The following is a 20631-nucleotide window of genomic DNA, read 5'->3' as shown; positions in this document are numbered from 1 at the left end:
GAAGTGGGGCCGCTTTCATTCCACATGGGTTTTTCCACACACTGGATTCTGGCATCAAGCGCGGGTCTGCAGGACACCAGAGCGCCTTTGTGTCCCTTGCTGACACTCCGGCATTGTGTTTTTCTACCCATTAACCAAGGATAAATGACCTAGATATTGTGCCTATTAAAGCCTCATTTTTCTTTTGCCCTTTTGTTCTTCAGTGTACCACATTATCACACGCCGCACACATTTCTAAGTATTCTCAGCCCAGATGCCCTTCGGAGGGAGTAATGGGAGGTTTTTGTGTGCATTTCTGTTGAGATATCTGGAGTGGAGCTGGGTGGAGGTAATTCAAGGTTTTCCTTCCTGTCTAGTCTCAGAGACAATCAGTTTAGCGTATTACCATCGGCTAAGCCAGTCTAAGAGGATAGATCAAGAAACTGTACAAAAGCCAGAATGCTGTATTTGCATCTATTGCGAATACAAAAAATAGAGCGAACACCAGTTCCCTACGTACTACATTCTCTAATTACAGCGCTGCATATCATGGGTCACTTTTATTAAAAGCATCATTACTACAGTTGGCAGCAATTTACAATTTATCTTACATGATAGCAGTTTTCAAAGGAAAAAAATAAAGGACATCACAACAAAGAAAAACAATACATTTACAAAGTCATGTCTGTAAACTTCAAGGCTAGTTTAGAGCTGAGGTAATGCTGTTTTAGCTTTGTGGCTAAAGTAACAAAGTCCTTTAATTTAAAAAAGGTACCTGATTCTCTCTTCTCTCTCTCTTTATTAATTCATCTATTTATTTTGTTTATACCAGTGCATTACAAGACCACAAGACAATGGAACTGTAGTTCTGTCTGGCAAGAACTCTCCCAGTAGGTTAATGTTCCAAAGGGACCCTTCACATTCAACAGCTGCCTTATTATTGCTGCGCCTGGGGACAGAGGCGTTCACACCGAGGTGGAGATTGTCAGAGTGTATGGACGTGTGTGCATGCGCAAGGGTGGGAGCCCCCCACGGTCAGAAAGGGAAAAGAATGGGCACGTATGATATGTATGGTAAATCTCATCTTGACCTTCACAGCAAAAAAAAAAAAAAAAAAAAAAAAAATTAAAAATAAAAAATTAAATTAACTTCATAAATCCTTCGAGCAGCACTTCCTTCCACAGTGCCACTCGGTTACAAATTGCTCTTTATTATAATACCAATGGTACCAAAAGGAAAAGGAAGAAAAAAAAAAAAAAGCAGAGCATTATGTAAGTGTCCTTAAAAAGACATGATCACCTCTCCAATTTCATCTCTCCTAGGGATAATAAATAATGCACTGCACAATACTTAATGACCAAGATACCTTTTGACACACCTAAAATAACATGACTTGGACTTTTTTTTTTTCTTTTTTTTTTTTGTTTTTGCTACACTATGTTACAGAACAGCTTATAAAACTAGGTATGAACATTAACTGTGAGTGTAAACAGTAGGACTACCACTTGTCAAAAGTTTTAAACACTTGAACTGGAACTGGTTATTCATCATTTTCATGGTTTTCTATTTCATCCCCCCCGTCCAGTGAGTCTAGCTCTTCACCCTGTGCTATTTCGTCCTCCAAGAGGGAGGACTCTGCCGTCTTGTCCAGGCTCTCCTCCGCGTCGCTGCCTTCCAGGTGCTCTCCATCTTTAAAGGGGCCGCCCTCGGCCTTGTCAGCAGCCTTTTCCTCACCGGAGCCCACGGCGTTCTGAAGTCCTGCCAACGCCGGGAACCCAGGCAGCGTCAATCCCCCCAGTCCTGGAGGTAGAAACATGGATGGGTAGAAGAGGCCCGGCGCCATGGTGGACAGCAGGAAGGGGTTGAAGGCGAGCGGGTTGGAGGGCAATCCGGCCGGGGCAGTAGCAGCACCAACAGATCCATTGGCAGAGTCAGTAGCCGAAACAGCATCTGTGCTTTTCTCGGAGTCCTTGTTCTCGTCCTCGTTCTCGGTTCCTTTCTCCTCCACCTTGGCGGCGCCGTCTTCGGGCTCGCCCTGACTCGCAGCAGTAGTGGCGTTTCCAGCAGCAGCGGAGAGGGGGCTGTTGAGCAGCCCGCCCAGCCCGAACCCGCAGGGCAGGCCCGCCATGCCCGGCAGCATCAGGGGCAGCACGGCGGCAGGGTTCTTCGCGTCGCCTCCGGCGGTGGCAGCTGTCGCCAGTCCTGGAGGGAAGCCCATGAGACCTGCCAGCTGGAGAGACTGGAGATTCTGGAGGTTCTGAAGGCTCGTCAGGTCCATGCCAGCGAACAGGCTGTTCACCAGCAGAGGGTTGATCCCCGACGTGGAGGCCACCGCGGCGGCGGCGGCCGCTCGGGCGATTTCGCTCTTGGGCCTCCTTCCTCTCCGGCTCGCTCCCTCTCCCCTCACCACAGGTCCAGTGAGAAGGCGGTCAAACATCGACTCGGGCACGAAACCCTGAGGGAAAGGGAGAGCAAGCAGTGGCTGTCAGGGTGCGGAAGAAAACCCAGGGGCAGCGCCGGCCTCGGGGACACCCGGAACCGGCGGGCCCAGTGGAGACCCGCGAGCGATCATCTCCACTGCGAGAGCTCCACCGTGAGACGGCGCAAGCCAGAGTCCTGTTTCTTACCAGGATGTCATGCTGCCGAGTTATGCTGAATTGCAGAAAAACTATTACAGGCTACTCTATCAGTCAGGTAAATGCCAAGTCAGCTGCGCCCATAACTCACTCAAGGCACAGCGCTCAGAGGGCAGGGGACGGCTGCGGCCCTCAGCACAGGCCGGGCACTACAGCAGAGCGACACGCTGTGCACGGGGAGTAACCGGTTTTCCTGCAACCAACTACCTGTCTGCCAATTGAAAAAGAGATGCTGTGTGGATGAAAATTATACACAGTACAGAACATAAAATACTCAGTTGTAGACACTAAGTATTGGAGGTTCTATATGTGTATATAATGTGTTGTTTTGGATATCGTGAATATACGTAAGAGGAGAAAAAAATTAATTGAAATACAAGGAAAACTACGTGCTAGTATCTATCCTGGAGGAAGGAAACCTTATGTACACAAATGTTCATAGGGGACCTTGTGAACACAACACTTGTTGACAGCAGTTCCAGCCTTCATTTCAGAAACCTGGAAGAACCTAGATGTTTTCGTGTGCATGCACTGGAGCATAGCTCGCAGAGGAGAGGGACACACTTTGGATGCACGCAAACACTTGGCTGAATCTCCGTGTGCTGAGAGAAAGGGACGGTGGTCTCAGAACCTCCTCGGGTGACAGTGGCAGTTCACGAAACCACCCATGTGGGAAGACGGTAGAAGTGCACACCAAAAGAAAAGTCCATTTTACTGTCTACTTTAAACAAACAAATGAAAAAGAACTGGCATAATATGAACTAATTTTAAAAACAAAGAAAAAAAAACTGTTTTACATGTTTGTTTGTTTTTTTCTTTTTCTACTTGTTTATTGAAAATCAGTAATCAGGATTAACTGGTGGTATGACAGTTAAGGCGGCTGGATCCTACGTGGCCAAGACCTGGCAGCTTGAAAACCATGCCAGTCATGTGTGCGTGTGCACCCAAAATCCTGAAAGGAGAGATGGAGGTGAGGGGATTGTGGTGTGACGATTCCCATGGGGTTGGGGGGGTTGCTTTCTCATTTTCTCTCTCTCTCCAATGAATGCACATGCCCTCTAGCAAGGGGAAAAAAAAAATCAGAAATCACAGTTAATAATTTTACTGATCTCAAACATGAAAAATTCAATCCCACAGAACGTACGCTTACCTGGGTGTTCCTTTCGGGAGTAAATCTACTTTGAAGACTGTGAATATATATTTCTATACAATCCTTTTAAATTGGAGTTGACAAATTAATTCACTTCAGATTAATGATGTACTAATGTGAGAAATGATGATATATTAATGATGTATGAAACGATGTATGAAAATGATGTATTATGTCCATTTTTAAAGTGAGGACTAAGTTACAACTGAGTAACTAAAGGCAACAGAAAATAAAGACAACCTCAGAAAAACACTTTGGTCTAAGATCTTTTTCTTGACAGAATGTGGAGTTTATACTTACAGACTGCTTAACTATATCAGTCCAGTCTGGAGCCACTGCAAATTCAGGGTTTTCTTCCAGCCACCTGGGCAGATCCTTCATTGGAGGTGCCATAGCTCCACCCATCTGGAAGGAGGCATTGGAAAAATGACTTTAAAGAAACACAAATTCCCCCTTTTCCCCTCCCCACAGGTTTCTCCTTCCTCTATCTATCTGTCTGTCTACCCATCCGTCTATCCTCACACACAAACAGGCTCTGGAAGAAACCTTAGAAAAGAACATGGTGGAATAAAACACTTCTTTCTGGGATGAGAAACCTCGCAGAGCTCAGTTTCCTTTCTCAGTTTACCTTCTTTCCATTTCGTTTATTGACAACAGGCACCCTTTCTTCTCCTGTCAAAGTGTTTATATCCAATTTATTAGGGTTTCGACATCTATGTCGTTTCTGTTTCGGTTTCTGAAACGAGGAAAACAGCACGTCTGCATTCTTCTGCAAGAGAAAAGAAATGTATTAAGGAAAATTGTATTTTCATTTGACTCATTTCTAAGTCAATGCCAAAGGGAGCTATCCATTTTCTATTATTATAGAAGTGTTTTGAAAAATCATTTTAATTATTAGAAACCATGCTTATCACTGAAAGTCTGAGAAACTCCTTTCTTTTCCCAGCCATGAAGGAGCTAAACAAACGTTTAAGCTGAAAATATGTTTTTCCTTTTGCTCATCAATAACCCACTTAAAGTTTTCCTTCGAATGTTTACCCAGGCCATCTTATGCTTTAAAGGAAGCCTTCTGTTTTACCTTTACTAATTTCTAGTCAGTGACTTAAGTGCACAGCGGTGAGAGCACATCTGCTGACAGGCGATGCCCTGTGGCGAGACCAGTAGGCCGAACTCAACAAAACAACATATTTATAAAGCCCTACATTTAACTTAAAACATCCTATTGCAGAGTATGCAAAGTGTAAGATTTGCAGCACGGCCAGCTGACAGTTAACGTGCTCAATCACCTGGTGATATTAGCAGTCTCACTGCCGCATAAGACATGAACGGAAGTTACATAAAACACGGCCAATAAAAACCGTGGGCGGTGTTGATGGGTCAGACCTCTGGAAATTATAGCTTCACAGCACTCTGGGAGACCGAGGCGTGTTCAAGATGTCACCCCAGTACTGAGGCCACCTGGAAACCACATCATGCAAGGGGTAACTGACAAGACCACATCTTAAGGGGTGGGAGGAGAGCCAAGTGAAGAAAGGCACGAGACCTCCGCAAACACCCAGAGGCTGCCCTTCAGGAGGACAGGCCTGGTGCCACTTTCCTAGGACAGAAGACAAGGAGAAAGAATGGGAACTGGCCTTTGACCATGAGACATTTATGCAAAAGGCCTAGGGACAGGCTGTCGGGATTTCCACGTCAGGTGTGAGGGATGGGCATGGCCCAGACAGGGATGCCGCTGCACGCATGCAACACTTACTGGTACATAACTTGGCACGTCAACGGTGTAGGTGGGATGCAGCTTCAGCCAGTCAACTAGATCCTTGTTTTTAGGAGCATCGTCCCCCACCAGCCTAGTCCCATCTTCGAGATTTATAACAGGGATCCGCGTGTCGGGGTCCAGCTGTCCGGGAGAAGGAATGTTTCTTGTTGGTGGGGTCTCTATATCTTCTTCAAAAGCTTTGGTCACCTCAGCATCCTCCTGCAGGAAGTCGACAATGGTCTGAATTCTTACATGAGGACAGAGATTCTGGCAACACCTGACCCCAAGAAAATGCTATCATCCTAGCACGACAGACCTTTGACTGAAAAGGGAAAAATCTTACTCGAGACGATGCCCGTTTGGGAACAGCTATCGAATTAGAAAAGGCAACGTCTACCTCATTCCTCACACCGTAAAATGAGTCACTAGTACACTTCGTCGCCAGCCAGGCTCTATGATTTGGGATCCTAAGCAAGCCAGTGGGAGTACACCATGGGCAGTGTCATCCAGGCTGGATCTGCACCAAAGGGTGCCTCTCAGCCTCTCTTGGGTAATCCCTGGACAGTGTCATCAAAGATAAATTAAATGTTTCCGAAGGCAGTTTATATTAGGTCGTCGGGAAAGTAATGACATATTTTTCTCTGTTTTTCCATGCAAAAATGAGTCATGGCTTTCCCACCGACCCAGCCCTCGCCGGCACTCTGCCCAGGGTAACTGTAGAGGGAGCGCGATGCTGTGTGTAAGGCGTGTGTGGCAACACTGGGAAGAACCACTCTAGCTGCAGCCCAGCTCTACTGCTAGCCTGACTGTCCCTTCCACCTGCAGACACTCATGTCTCTGGTCCCATGGCTCCTGCACTGGCTCAGGCCACTGTCCCTCCCCAGCCATGTGACGCAGCAGTCCTAGCTGGCCTCCTGCCTCCAGTCCCACCTGCTGCAGCCCAGCCCCTTCACGGCTCCACTGGAGTCAGCAGTCGGAAACGCAGCTCTGTCATGTCAGGCCCCTACTTAACACGTCTCCCATAACCAGGGCCCTGCCGCCTTCGGGATAAAACCCTTGTGGTTTCACACAGCAGTTAAGGCCCTCTACAACCTGCATCCTGCCTTCTCTTGTCCGAGCCCACTTCTCCGGCCTCATCGCCCAATGCCCAACCACGACTTCCGGTTCACGGCAAACGCCAGCTCTCGCTTGCCTCATCTCCCCTCCCAACTTTAGAAATGACCAACACGAGCTTCGCAACTTAATCAGAGTGGGGTCATCTCTAGGGACACTCCTCTGTTCCTCCCCACAGCCTCCGTCCTCTACTCCCAGCCTTCCTTTGGGCTCACAAAGCCCTCTCGCCCTGCCTTGGTCGCGGCCCGCAGATGAACCACAGTAGCTGTTCCTTATCCATCACCCCACCCCGAGCCCTGAGTTCTCTACCGCAGGCCCCAGTCAGGCCTTGATCCTTGGAATCCCAGTGCCGGCACAGGGGCAGGGCCAACTTCCACGACATCGCAGAACACGGCCTCTCCTTTCACAGCCGCACAAGACAGTCTCCAGTCACAGAGCTGGCACAGTGCGCGACGTCTGGGCCTGTCCTGCTCCATTTCGGTAACACTGCCCTTTCCATCTCCATACTCGGCTTACTTACAGGCCGGTCGGCCCTCTCCTCACGTTTTATGTGCATGGACACAGCAGCAGCTGGGGAAATCCAAGTCCCCGAATTAAGGAGAGAGAGGAGTAGACATAGCCTTAAAACGCACCATCTGGGGCTTACGGAGAGTTCTCCAAGTCCTGAACCAGGTTACTGACTGTGACTACAGAAAGAGAAAAATACTAACAGATTCTTGGCAATGTTTTAAAATAAATGAAATGGGACCAGCCAGGTGGCATGGTGGCTAAGGCAGCCGGATCTCACCCAGCTGGATGCATGGTTCAAGTCCTAGACGGGCAGGCTTGAAAATGAGTGTTTGTGCGTGTCTGTGTGTGTATGCGTGTCTAAAAGCTGGAGAGGAGAGTGAAGGAACTGGGCCATGGCCCTCGCCTGGGGAGGGGAGGGGTTGCTTTCTCACTTTCTTTCTCCAGCAAGTGCACACATCCCTGTAGCAAATTTTTTAAAAAAGGAAAATGAATAAAATCAGCTTCAAATTTAATACTGGGTGGGTATTGCCACAGGAAAACAGCAGCTGGGTTGCTATAATTCCCACACCTGGCCCACAGACGAGAATGTCGTAATCTAAATATTAAACACCACGGTAAATGGAGACAGTGTTAACTGCAGAAACTCCCCCGTTTGTTAGTGTTCATAAAAATAGAATTTTTCAATAAATAAAACCTAGCCAAGTGCCGAAGCCGTTTCAAGCAGAAAGGCTATTCACTGATGATACAACTGTGAGGGCCACACCCCTACAAATAACATTTTAACTTACGGAACACACGTAAATTTGTAGCTGGTCCCCTATAAATTGTCTTTTTACAAAATTCTAAGAGTAATTAGACCATCAAGAAATAGGGTCATTATTACGACTGGTGCACTGGTAATCAATTGTGAGAATTAACTCTTAACCACCTGGATGCTTCCATTTTAATTAGACTACACTAAAAGACAAAATTCAGTGAATATTATTTTGACATTTCTCAACTTCGACTCCACCTTTTCCAACTTTTTTTTAGAAATAGAAAGTGGGCAAGTTAACGACAGGGACAGGGTAAGGAAAAGCATGTTGAAACAAACAACTGTCTTCCTTCAGTCTCAAATTTCAGTATTTCCCAACCTGTGTCCTGCTGCCCAAGGGAAAGTCTAAGGGCATGTTGGCTTCTCAGAGCCTCAGCCCAGGAGCTCCAGGGCTTCTGGGATGATGTGTTCAAATCGACAGGTCAAGACACCTAGTACTAATTGACCCTTTAAGAAAAACAGCACATGCAATTGGACTTTTGGCTGGTAAAATTCTTGTCATCAAGTACCACATTTTCAGGTGGTGAGGTTGAAGCAGACTGGAAAGAGAATTAGTCTGATTACACTACATTCATTTTCTTTGAATTGAAACAAGAAATGTCAAAATCCACTAGCCCATATATTTCATTCAAACCTAGCTTAGCAAGTACGCAGCTCAGATTCTTACACTACCTGGTTATGGAGGGAGGAGAATTTACAGTCACTGGCTTCGTATAGGAACAAACTCTGCAACCAAACATTTATACTAATCAAATAAACACCAGGCCCCCAAACATACAATATTTTTAAGAGCAGAAGTTTTTCCACCTCAGGAATTCAGAGAGAACAATTCTAAGCTCAGAAGAACATGGTTTTGTTTTGGGTTATTCTTTCGAGAGCGATCGATACATCAGAACCTTGGGAAGAATAAATCCTGGAGCTACGCTTGGTTTAGGCTGAGTGATCTGTATCAACTATCGACACAATTTTCCAGCTCAGAGCCATGACTCTGAAGCCAACTTTAATACTGTGCTGCTGAGAGGAACACGGCCCAGGCTGTTGGTGCGGCAGGGCCCTGGCTGTCAGTGTAGGCATACACAATGGAAATGAGCTCCCCAACTTACTGCACTCAATGACGTCCGTTTGTGGCTCATAAAAAGCAGATCAAGGCCCTCCACGTTTTTCCTCCTTCCCCGCCTCCTCTTCAGGGGGGGCTCTCCATCCACTAGGGAGCCATTAAGCAGATGCCTTGTGGGTGTGCGGGAAAGGCCTGCTTGGAGCAGCTCCATCTGAGTCTTAAAGGCATCAGACACCGGGGTTGAGACATTAGGCAAGATAAACTTTGAAGTAAGAGATGAAAAATTTGAGGTAGAACTTGTTGCCTCTCTTGAGGCCTTTGATAAATCCACAACTTTTTCTTGTCCATTTTCTGAGACCACCTGAGACTCTCGAAGCTGGGCAACCATCTCCATGAGATTGCGTCTCTTGGCAGCTCTCTCGGCCTCAATTTCAATTTTTCTCCTTCTCCTCCTTCGCTGGCGAGGGACAGAGAGATTGAGGGCATCTTCCTGTTGAAAATGTCCAACAGAAGAGAATTGTGATGAGCCCAAACCATATCTACCCCATGGCTGGCTTTTAGAGAGGAGGAGCAAGCTTGAGGAATTGAACACAATGACTGGTGAACACGGTAGAAAAAACTGTCACCTTTTTGCTTCTAAGTAGCACTAGTGAAACACGAACTCTCTGAGTTGCGATTTTGACTTCCCCTTCATTTTATATTTTTAAAGTCTATTTACTTTTCCCATGAGCAAGATAGACAGACAGAGATAGCACCCCATCAGGGTTTAAACACTGTGATTTATCCTCAGCCAGTAACATCAGTAACATACTCAGGGAGGTCTCCAGACGTGAACTCGGAACCTTACAGAGTGTCAAGTTACTGCTGCGCCACCATCCAGCCCCAAGAGTGAGCTCCCTCTAAACCGTAAAAACCAACAACTGTGATGTACCTTCGACAACTGGGGAGAAGTGGTGAGGTCCTCACTCCCACTAATGCTGGCCTGGCCGACCATGGAGAGCTCAGCAAAGCTCCTCTTCTGCAAGGGACTGTCCACGGTGGTGGGTGTGTAACCAGGGATGAGGCCCTGGAAATCAAACATCTGGCGCCTGTTTACTGGCCATTTGCCTTTCAACACCGCTTCACAGATGTTGTCTAATCGGTTTATCATTACTCTATCCTGGAGGGAGAAGAGAAGTCACATGAAATTGTAACAAAGACCTGGGTGAAATTACTAGATAAATAAACCCATCAAGATGCCAAAGAGCAAAAAATGGGTAAAAGTCCATTGGTGGGCAAAAAGTAAAAAACTGAATGAAACAAAAAAATAAAAACAAAGAAAAAGAAAACCTAAAGGAAGTATATAAACACAACCCGTAAAAATGATTTTGTTCTGGTGGAAGGTCCTAAATGGCTACTATTTTTCAATTATGATTATGGAACTACATAAAATAAACAACTGAGTAGCCACCACCTTCAAAACATCCCATTTTAACAGTAACTTCATTCAGGCTCCACAGGGAGCCGCGGTGGATGTCCGTGGGTGGCAATGGCCGCTGCTCTCAGCATCTCAATGCTGGCCCTTTGCATCCACAGGCTGGATCGCCTGTGTCCCAGGAAGTGGGACATCATTAGCGTCACTATTAATAAAGTTCAGCATTATGAAATGGGCACCAACCTAGGAACACCTAATGAATGTCAATTTGCATTCCCCACCTATTATCACTTCCAATTTCACTGAAGCGTGTACATTAAAAATTTCTAATTACAGCTCTTAGACCAAGTTTCCATAGATTAAAAGTGCCTGCTACTACAAACCTTTGACTGATCTGGAAAACTATTTAATAAGGAAGATTAGCCTAACAAGGAAACTAAGGGGATGTGTATACAGAGAAGAAAACAGTGTCGTTGAAAGTACACTCTTCAGGCAACATTTTCACCTTGTCTCATAAACAACACTAACACTGAGGAAGACCAGCCTGCAGACGGTCGACTGAAGCCTGCTTTTTGTGTTGTTTAAAACCAGACCGCCTTGTTATGGTGATTAGGATGATTATTTCTCCACCCAGAAAAACAGGCCCAACATTACAGAGATTTATTATAAAATTATGCTAATTAGCCAAAAAAGCAATCTCCATTTTGCTTTTGGTTATAGCTAACTACATGTGGAATTATCTCAAACTGTATTGGAGCTAAAGGGTCAACCACCTAGCCTCTCCCAAGTTAATGGTAGGTTTCTAAACCTCGGCTATCTAAAATCTGAAAGATTTGCTTCAGATGAAAAATAAATAAATAAATAAAACCATACAGTTTTAAAAGTTTTATTTTGTCAAAGGATGAATCTACTGAAATAATCACCTATGGATTACACCAGACAACAACCTAAAACGCCACAAGCCAAAGGCTTATCCATATAAACAATTCTCTCTCCTCTCTTTCCTTCGTGTCACCTTATCATATTACGAAAGTATTGTACAGATTTTTTTTTCTCCTTTGGGCTGTTCCAGATCATTCTTTAAAAAAGAAGAAAAATCTATAGACGTCATATACTATATCATGGTTTCTCTTAAAATTATGTGAAAAAAGCTAGAAAGATCTTATCCACCCTGTACCTCTTCTAGTCAGTTACATAAGAAACAATGATGACCAAAAACCCTGCCAACCTTGGGCCAAAACGAGAAGGCAAATGCTCTTTCATGAAGGAGCTGAGCTACTGAAGGATCTCCATCCTCCATGTAGAATCCATCTCGGGTTTCATCCCTAGCAGTGCTCATAGAAGCATTGCTTTCTTCATCAAAATTCTTCCCTCTAGAGACAGCTCCTGCTGAGAAATGAGTTAGTGTGCATTACTCACAACCAGAATATCACTGAAACTGAAGTTTAGAGAGGACACAATTAAACATTTGCATATCAATCACTTCCATTTTACGGAGTACCTCCTACATGGCTGGAATACTGGGCATTTTACAAATCTTTGGATTTGTAAGCTTGCAGTGAGCCCTGAACGTAGATGGTCTTCCCCATTTTATAGATGAGGAAGCAGAGGCTCAGAGGAGTTACCTCACCAGCCGTTGGGCATTGTGCAATGGAAGTAACTCTCAGAGGTGGCGGAAAGCCAGCCAAGTCTCTGATCTGGGAGCCTCTGCTCTTCCACACAGGAAGGGCTGTTTCAGTTGAAGTATGCAGGTCCCAGCTAGAGCAGGGCAGGGCTACCTGGTGCCTGGTTTTTACTGCGTGCTGGCTGTAGCAGTGACTTAGAAGACTGGCTACACTTCTGCTTCTACTCCAACTCTTTACTCCTGAACAAAACAAATTGAGCATCATATACTGTCGTTACTTTAAAACATGTACTCGGTAAGTGACTGCTCCCTCACGTTCACTTGTGCTACATGGAAACAATGCATCCCCCTCACGGTGGGTTGCTGCGAAATCGGGTAAGGCCCGACTGGCTGGGCATTACCTTCAGGCTGGGAAGACTCCTCTGACTTATCGTCATCCTCCAGCTTTTCTTCCTCATCCTCCTCAGAACCTTTCTCTGAGATAGACTTGGACCCAGCGTCCGCGCCGACCTCCACGCCTTTCAGCTCGCTTTTTACAGAGCTGGCCTCCGTCTCGCATTCCTGGCGTGCTGGCTGTAGCAGTGACTTAGAAGACTGGCTACACTTCTGCTTCTACTCCAACTCTTTACTCCTGAACAAAACAAATTGAGCATCATATACTGTCGTTACTTTAAAACATGTACTCGGTAAGTGACTGCTCCCTCACGTTCACTTGTGCTACATGGAAACAATGCATCCCCCTCACGGTGGGTTGCTGCGAAATCGGGTAAGGCCCGACTGGCTGGGCATTACCTTCAGGCTGGGAAGACTCCTCTGACTTATCGTCATCCTCCAGCTTTTCTTCCTCATCCTCCTCAGAACCTTTCTCTGAGATAGACTTGGACCCAGCGTCCGCGCCGACCTCCACGCCTTTCAGCTCGCTTTTTACAGAGCTGGCCTCCGTCTCCCCGCCCTCGGCTTCTTCCTCCTCTTCTTTCACCTCGGATTTCTCTTTGGCAGTCAGGTTCTCAGACTCCTCCGCTTTGCCTTCGGCTTGTTCCATCACCTTTTCATCTTGCATGTGAGCAGATGAGGTGACGGGAGGAGTCTGGCCAAATCCAACTGCCAGGGGGTTCAAGGAAGCCATGTTTCCAGCCCCTCTGCTCTGAGCGAAGTTTTTGTGCGCGTCCAGGAAGGACAACTCGGGGTCGTTGAGGATGTGGTAGTCTGTCCGACTGACGCCGTGCTTGGCGGCGCCCACCAGCAGGTCTCGGTCGTGCCTCCCACACTCCCACCACTCGGGCAAATCCAGGCTGGGCTGGCAGAGCTTCAGCCTCTCGCCCAGCTGGGGGTGATGAAGAACCTGCTCGCGGACCTTCCGCAGCAGCTCGATGCGGTACAGCGTCCTAGAGGCGCGCTCCTCCGTGATGGGCTCAATCATGGAGGACAGGTCGGGGGGTTCTGGAACACGGAAGGACATTTCTTTTTTTAAAGTATATTTATTTCTTCTGTGATTGACAGAGACAGAGATACAGCACCCCCAACAGGGTCTTCCTGCCACGATCCACCCTCGGCCACAGCCGGCACAAACCACGGGCCCGCGCCCCTGATCCGAAATGCCTGGGATGGGAAGTGCTTTGATTTCAGACATTTTCCCCAGATCTCGGAATACTGCACATATGTAATGATGTCTCATGGGGATCTATGAGGGGACCAAAGTCTAAATGTGGAATTCATTCAGGGAGGTCTCCCGCAACCTGCACTGGCGACCTTCTGACGTGGGACTGCCTTGGAGAACGTGTTTAACTGCTGAGCCACTGTCTGGTCCCTGGAAGGACATGTACTTACTTGGAGAAAACCCAAGCACACCTTAAACCCTATGCTTTATTTTCACTTTGTTGGTTGTGAGTACAGACCTTTGGTGCTAAGGTACCTACCATCCTCTGGCTTGGTGGGCATTCTACACACACGGCGACACATAGCCACAAAGCAACTGAAGTATTTCTCCAAACTCTCGTCAGACTTTTTGTCAAGTCTGGCAAAGGCTCGAAATTGGTTCCAGTCAAACTGCTGTTTCGCAGGGTCGAAAATAACCCCAAAAGTGGAAACCACACGGTAAAAATCAGCCTCTTCTCTTCTCGTCCACCTATTACAAAGAAGATAATAGTTTGCACTGTCCTTGAGGAAAAAGGCTTAGAAAGTATTGTTTCTTCTCCTCTCCCTCCCAGGCCTGATGCATTTATTCTGGGCTTAGGGGACAAACTTCTGGGGCATAAGACGACTTTCTTGGGTGGCCACTATCTCTGAGGAGATTCTTATCGCTCGTGGGCCTAGAGGAGCGGAGAGGAAGGGAATGTCCCAGTAGTTGCATGAAACCCCGAAGAAACTCACTTCTGCCGTTTCTCAGATATAATAGCTTCCCTTTCCGCTTCTAGCGCTCGCACTTCCTCCCGAGGCCGCCGTCTGCGCCGGTCAGTCTTCATTAGGGCCTCTTGCCTCATTTGCTGCCTTTTATAGCTGCGCTGATAGGCAGTAATGAGCCGGCGCAGACGTGTAGTCAGGGTTGAAGTGTTGGGCCAGTAGAGTTGGCCTAACTCAGCACTGCTCTCACTGTGCTTGCCTGGGGAAGTGGAAGAAGTATTTTTGAAATGTGGAGCTGCAGTCTTGCAATCCACAGGATCTTTCCAACAAAACAAGATGACTCATTAACATCCAAATGACAGTGTGGGAAACAGCATCTCTGTGCCCTCATTTTAAAAATATAAATAAGGACTAATGTTAGGATGGAACTTACAAACTGTTTCCTTTTTAACTACTTGGGGTGAAAAAGAAAACGTTATCAGCCTATGTGAAGAAACAGGCTTTAGAGCAGGAACTGCATAAGGGTGCTCTCCTATAATGTGCTTATCACACAGGTCAAATGATCCCTTATCTGAAAGGCGTGGGCCCAGGAGTGTTTCAATTTCAGATTTCTCCAGATTTTGGAATATTTGCACGTAGGTAATGACGGATCTTGGGGAAGGGGCTCCAGTCTAAATAGAAATTCACTTACATCTCACGCACACCGAGTGCATACAGCCTGAGGGTGACTGCACGCAGTGTTTGGGACTGCGATGTTCTGACTATGATCTGTCACGTGAGATCAGGTGTGGACTCCTCCACATGTGGCATTGTGTTGGTGCTCAAGCCTTTTTGGGTTCTGGCCCACTTTAGATTTTATATTTTCAGATTAGGAATGCTCAAATTGTAATAAAAATTTTTTTAGAGGTTTTATGTTATAGGGCACATGCACTCGCCAGAGAGACAAAGTGAGAAATCATCCCCCCCAGAGGTGGGGTGGCCACGCCACAATCCCTTCTCTCCATTCTCCTCTTGGGATCTTGGGCACGCACGCACACGCGCCCGGCATGAGCTTTAAGCCACCGGGTCCGGGACTCAAACTGCAATTGACTACATGGGAGTCCAGCCACATAGCCATTATGCTAACTGCTGGTCCCTCAAATTGTAATAATCTTTTATTTTTGGAGAGATTTTCGCTATAGGGCGCATGCGCTCGCCAGACAGCCAGAGAGAGACATAGAGACAGAAAGCGAGAAATCACCCCCCGGGGGGGATGGTCACGCCACAATCCCTTCTCTCCATTCTCCTCTTGGGATCTTGGGCACGCACGCACACGCGCCCGGCATGAGCTTTAAGCCACCGGGTCCGGGACGCAAACCGCGGTCGACCACGTGGGAGTCCAGTGACATAGCCATTACGCTAACTGCTGTTTCCCAAATTGTAATAATCTTGAACATTAAAAAAAAAAATCACATAATTACTGCTTAATGATTTTACACTGGGGAAAAGGTCAGTATTCTAAATAAACTGGCAATATTTCAGATACTTAGCAATGCCTACTTCCAAGAGGTATATTTTAAAGATGCTTAAACTTTTTCAATAATCAGTGTACAGTAAAATGGATCTGTCAAAAAGAAAAAAACGTATCCTAGCAAAGAAATTCAATGAAGGGAAAACCCCACATAAGCAAAAATTAAAATTATTCACAGAAGTGACAGGCCAAGTGTAGAAGAAACCATCTAAAGATGCCACCACTGTGAAGCTGTACGGGTCCCCCGGACATGAACGATGACCACTCGGTGCACTGCTCCATGGGCTTCCCTGGGGCCTCACCTGTGGCATGTATTTCCAGGGACTCTTCCTTGTCCTCCGGAGGAGAATTGGCAAATTCCTTGAAAGTAAAGCAAGACACAGAGTAATGTTAGTGTAGGGTCTCGTTTTGCTTTATCGCTTAAAAGACAAGACCATGACCTATAAAGGAAACTTAACAAGTCTTATCTGGGCATATAAGATATTAATGGTGCTGTAAAAGCCAAAGCTCTCCAGGTCTTACATCTATTTCATCCTTGAATGGCGTTCTGGTTGGTTTATATTCTGGGTCTTCATCTTCTCTATCAAAGTCTCCCCTAAGTAGAATTAAAACAAAATGAAAACTGTTTAATGCACACTGATAAACGAGAGAGAGAAAAAGGGGTGGGAGCAGCACGCTGCTTAGTGCTACTGGCAGCCCTGGGTTGGACATCAAAAGCGCCTCTCAGTATTTAAAGCAGGCGGCCATGGAGGGGGAGCTGGGGCAGGTCAGGGGGCCGGTATGTGAGAAAGACAGACGAGTTTCAGATCATCGAGACAATGCATCTTGTGTGGAGAGTCGCAGTGCCATACACACAGACCGCACTGGTAAACACCACTGAAGTTCAAACCAGATGCAGCCGAGGGCACGGTGCGGTGTCAGGACCGAACCTTGCCAATAGATGTGATACGACATCAAGTTTATTAAAATTTTAAAATGTCCTTCTTACCCGTCACCGCCATCTGCTAGCATGTCTGTTCCTCTCTGCTCGGCAGCTATGGCCTTGGCATCGGGCATACCGACTCGTTCCAGAAAGCACAGCGCAGGGTCAGCTCGCATGGAGTTGTACTTCTCATAGCCTGTGCCGTGCCCAACAGCCCGCGGAGCACGGACGCGGGAACAAAGGAGGGCCCGTCACTGTCAGGGTCGCAGACCGCCACAGCACACCAAGTGTGCTCCCCGCTCAAGATTCCTGTCTACGCTGCATTTAAACCTGTTCCAGGGGAGCATTTCATGGACACTCATCCTAGGGAAGCTTCTGGGGGCCACGCTACACTGTGGGGATATTACCAGAATTAACACAAATACTAACAGAAAAGCAAGTTTGGAATATCTGAAAGGTGCCTGGCAGGATTTCTGACCCTATTTTCCCCAAGATCTAATTTTGCTTGACATTGAAAAGGCTCCGTAATGTTCCCCCATGACCTCTGCAGGGCTACTCCGAGTCCTCCCCCACCCTCCCTGTGAAGAGCTTCAGTCCTGCAGGAACTCGCATGGCTGGCTGAAAAATCCCCGCATGCGTGAGGCCAGCGAACCTGTCTTATTGGGTTTAGGATGATGCATGTCAGTAAGATGACACTGTTCCCTCTATGGTTTTCAAACTGCAATTTGCTTTTTGACTGCCCAAGTTGACTAGATGGAAAATGGCAGATCCCAACAGTGCACTGCGGGAAAATGATTTTGAGGCTGAGCTCACAAAACACGGCTGCAGTACACAGGCAGAGCAGCACAATTCAATTAGGATGTGTACTACAACACCCCGCTCCTAACTGCTGTAGAGCCGCAAGCCAAACTGTAATCATGAAAGGTTTTATAAGCCATCATTCTCCCCTTTAGTCAGGCTGGGCTGCTGAGAATACCTCCACGACCTCCAGAGAATTAGGATTATAATCAGGAATCGCTCACTGTATATATCATGCCAGTTCTGCATCCCCAGCCTTTCAAAGTTAACAAGGCTGCATCCCACTCAGGGGAGCCGCGAGTTCTCAGCACTGACATTTGTGAAATATTGCTTGGAACAAAGCCCAGGAGGCACTTGTACAGATTAATAGCAGAGGTTAAGCCCACCGTCCACTTTGACACTGGTTGGCAGAGTTAGCAAGGGAAGCCGTGCTGAAGCAAAGTTTAGGGAGAGCTAGAGTACAACTTGGCTATTATTAAAACAAATATGGTTTGGGTTTTATTTACAGCCAAGAAAGAAATGTTTTCTTCTCAAATACTCAACAAACATTCAAAAACAGCATCTGATATTTACAGTTCATATTAGATTTTTAGTACGGAAAAATGGTAGACGCCAAGAGTCCTCTGGAACTATTCTCATTAATATTATGACTTTGGAAAAGAGGATGCAAAGAGTTCTAAATAAAGACAACGTCATCCAGCTGAGATGCAGTCAAACAGAGACGTCACTTACCATGTTTGAACACTCCGATCAAGAGGGACTTATCTGCCTCCTTATCCCACCAGTCTGTAGGAACCTCAGCATGGAATGGCTCAGGGATCCACACGTCGGCCTCGCTAGAAAGATGACCATTTAAACGATATTTAAAAGAAATGCTGGTATTAAAAAAAAAGCAAAAAAAACCACAAAAAACAAAAAACACAAAACAAAACAAAAACCAAAGAATGACTATGCTATCTACACACACTCACGTGCCCTCTCTCCCCAAATACACATCTGAGTGTGGTGGGGAGCTATCAGCAAAGCTGAAGAGCAAGGGCGTAAGTCACTCACCTTCGACCATGACCAGAAATGAACTTCATCACATGGTATCCTGGTGTTAGAGCTCATCTCAGAACACCCAGCAGTTAAGTTTACACCTCTTTACACGAACACACACACACGAACACACACACACACACACACACACACACACGCACACAGAAACGGCCTTGTCACAGCGCCAAGCTCTTAGGATGGACGCTGCATTCAAGATACACGGAAGGAGATGAGCTAGTAAGGGTTTATGAAGGTCCCAAGACACAACCCATGATGTTTCCCGACTCCCCAGATTACCTCAGAGGTACCTCGCACTAACCTTGAGTCAGCACCCTCTAAGATCTTATCTGCCTGGTCTCCTATAACTTCTTGTCTTAGGTAGTACAGCATGCGGACACGCAGCAGGACCCTGGAGAGGAAGACAGAGGGGGGAAAAAGTTCTTAACTTCAGGACTGTTTGCCAACAGTGGCTTTTGGCAGCTGCTGCTGTTCATCCATCATCCTGCCAAGGCTGATTAGCCATGCTGTATGGTAGGCTTGAAGCGTGACAGATGGTGGCACATAATCACCTCTGTGTGGTGCTTTCTGCTGGCTTCCAACAGGCCTGCCTGGCAACCGCTCACACTGCACAGAGAGGGACCGAGCTCAGCCCAGCCCAGGCGCACTTCATTTAGTTCTACCTAGTGCAGCTTGTGAAGTTTAGACACGTACCCTACCATTGCCTCTGAAGTATTGAAGCAAGTTTGTAAACAACTGAGCAGATGGCTTTCAGTAACTGTTCTGCTTCATTATCTCATAAAATTTCCTCAGCTGCTGCCTTAATACCATTTTTGGAAGCACATCAGAAGTTGTAGGAATAAACGAGATATAAAATCTGGTTTTACTACCTTACAATAAACCCTCAATATGGAATGTCAGGTTTTTCAGATTATACAACTTTGCTTCCGAGAAAGGAAGACAGTGATGGGGGTGGTGTGGGAGGTGGGTCCTCACTCCTCTCCCTTAAGGAATATTAAGCATTTTTATGCCTTCTGGTTTATGTTAACAGGGAACCCAAGCCACAGCTTAAAATAATAATAAAATATAAAAATATTAAAAATGTACAATTCATTGATACTCTTAGTCACTTTCAAGGAATCCATTTTTTTAAAACCTTGGAATTCTAGAAACCAGATTTTCAATCCTGCTTGGATTTTTCCTTTTTTTCCTTTTTTTTTTTTTTTTTTATGGTGGCAAAGCCATAATTATTGAGAAAAGGTTTACCTGGTCAATCTCAAAGGCCTATGTCTACTCCAAATCTAGCAACTTCTGCTGGACCGTGCCTGGTGTCCATTCAGATTCGTCTTCTTGGCCGGCACAGTTAAAACACCAAGTGCTTTTGCCCAAGCTGGACGAGCCTGCCGTGTACCTGGGCAAGGCTTGATGACCGACGTATCACATTGCATACACCAGCTCACCTGCTCTTCACAGTAACCCCGTGACGAGGCAGGGAAGTTGTAACTTCCACTTCATGAATGTGAAAGCCGATACAAGTAGAAGACAGGTGACGTATGCAAGGTCACAGTGTCACCTTGGACTTGGATGTGGCAACTACTCTTTAAAACATCAGAACGACAACTAGGGGCAGCTTCGCCAAAAGACCACTTCTTTTTTTTTTTTAGAAGACAGGTGACGTATGCAAGGTCACAGTGTCACCTTGGACTTGGATGTGGCAACTACTCTTTAAAACATCAGAACGACAACTAGGGGCAGCTTCGCCAAAAGACCACTTCTTTTTTTTTTTGGAGAGAGATTTTCACTGTAGGGCGCGTGCGCTCGCCAGACAGACAGAGAGAGACATAGAGACAGAAAGCGAGAAATCACCCCCCAGGGGGGATGGTCACGCCGCAATCCCTTCTCCTCCATTCTCCTCTCGGGATCTTGGGCACGCACGCACACGCGCCCGGCGTGAGTTTTAAGCCACCGGGTCC

At 46.5% G+C, this 20631-nt stretch overlaps 1 protein-coding gene across 1 annotated transcript in view; it reads right to left on the bottom strand.

Annotated features, from left to right (window-relative positions):
• Nucleotides 1–420: 420 nt before the first annotated feature.
• The window catches only part of CHD7 (chromodomain helicase DNA binding protein 7), a 165631-nt gene continuing 145420 nt past the window's right edge, over nt 421–20631 (bottom strand). Inside the window, 16 exon segments of the mRNA XM_027774295.1 lie at nt 421–2434; nt 4066–4170; nt 4394–4534; nt 5519–5740; nt 9062–9505; nt 9947–10174; nt 11658–11815; nt 12455–12614; nt 12982–13493; nt 13970–14178; nt 14424–14652; nt 16206–16263; nt 16426–16498; nt 16892–17021; nt 18356–18459; nt 18981–19070. Of these exon segments, the coding sequence (XP_027630096.1) occupies nt 1520–2434; nt 4066–4170; nt 4394–4534; nt 5519–5740; nt 9062–9505; nt 9947–10174; nt 11658–11815; nt 12455–12614; nt 12982–13493; nt 13970–14178; nt 14424–14652; nt 16206–16263; nt 16426–16498; nt 16892–17021; nt 18356–18459; nt 18981–19070 (3778 nt within the window). The 3' untranslated portion in view covers nt 421–1519.

This window comes from Tupaia chinensis, unplaced genomic scaffold (assembly GCF_000334495.1).
Source record: "Tupaia chinensis unplaced genomic scaffold, TupChi_1.0 Scaffold000421_1, whole genome shotgun sequence".
Lineage (NCBI taxonomy): Eukaryota > Metazoa > Chordata > Mammalia > Scandentia > Tupaiidae > Tupaia > Tupaia belangeri.
The sequence above is the reverse complement of the archived record's forward strand: the minus strand, read 5'-3'. Positions and strand labels throughout refer to the sequence as shown.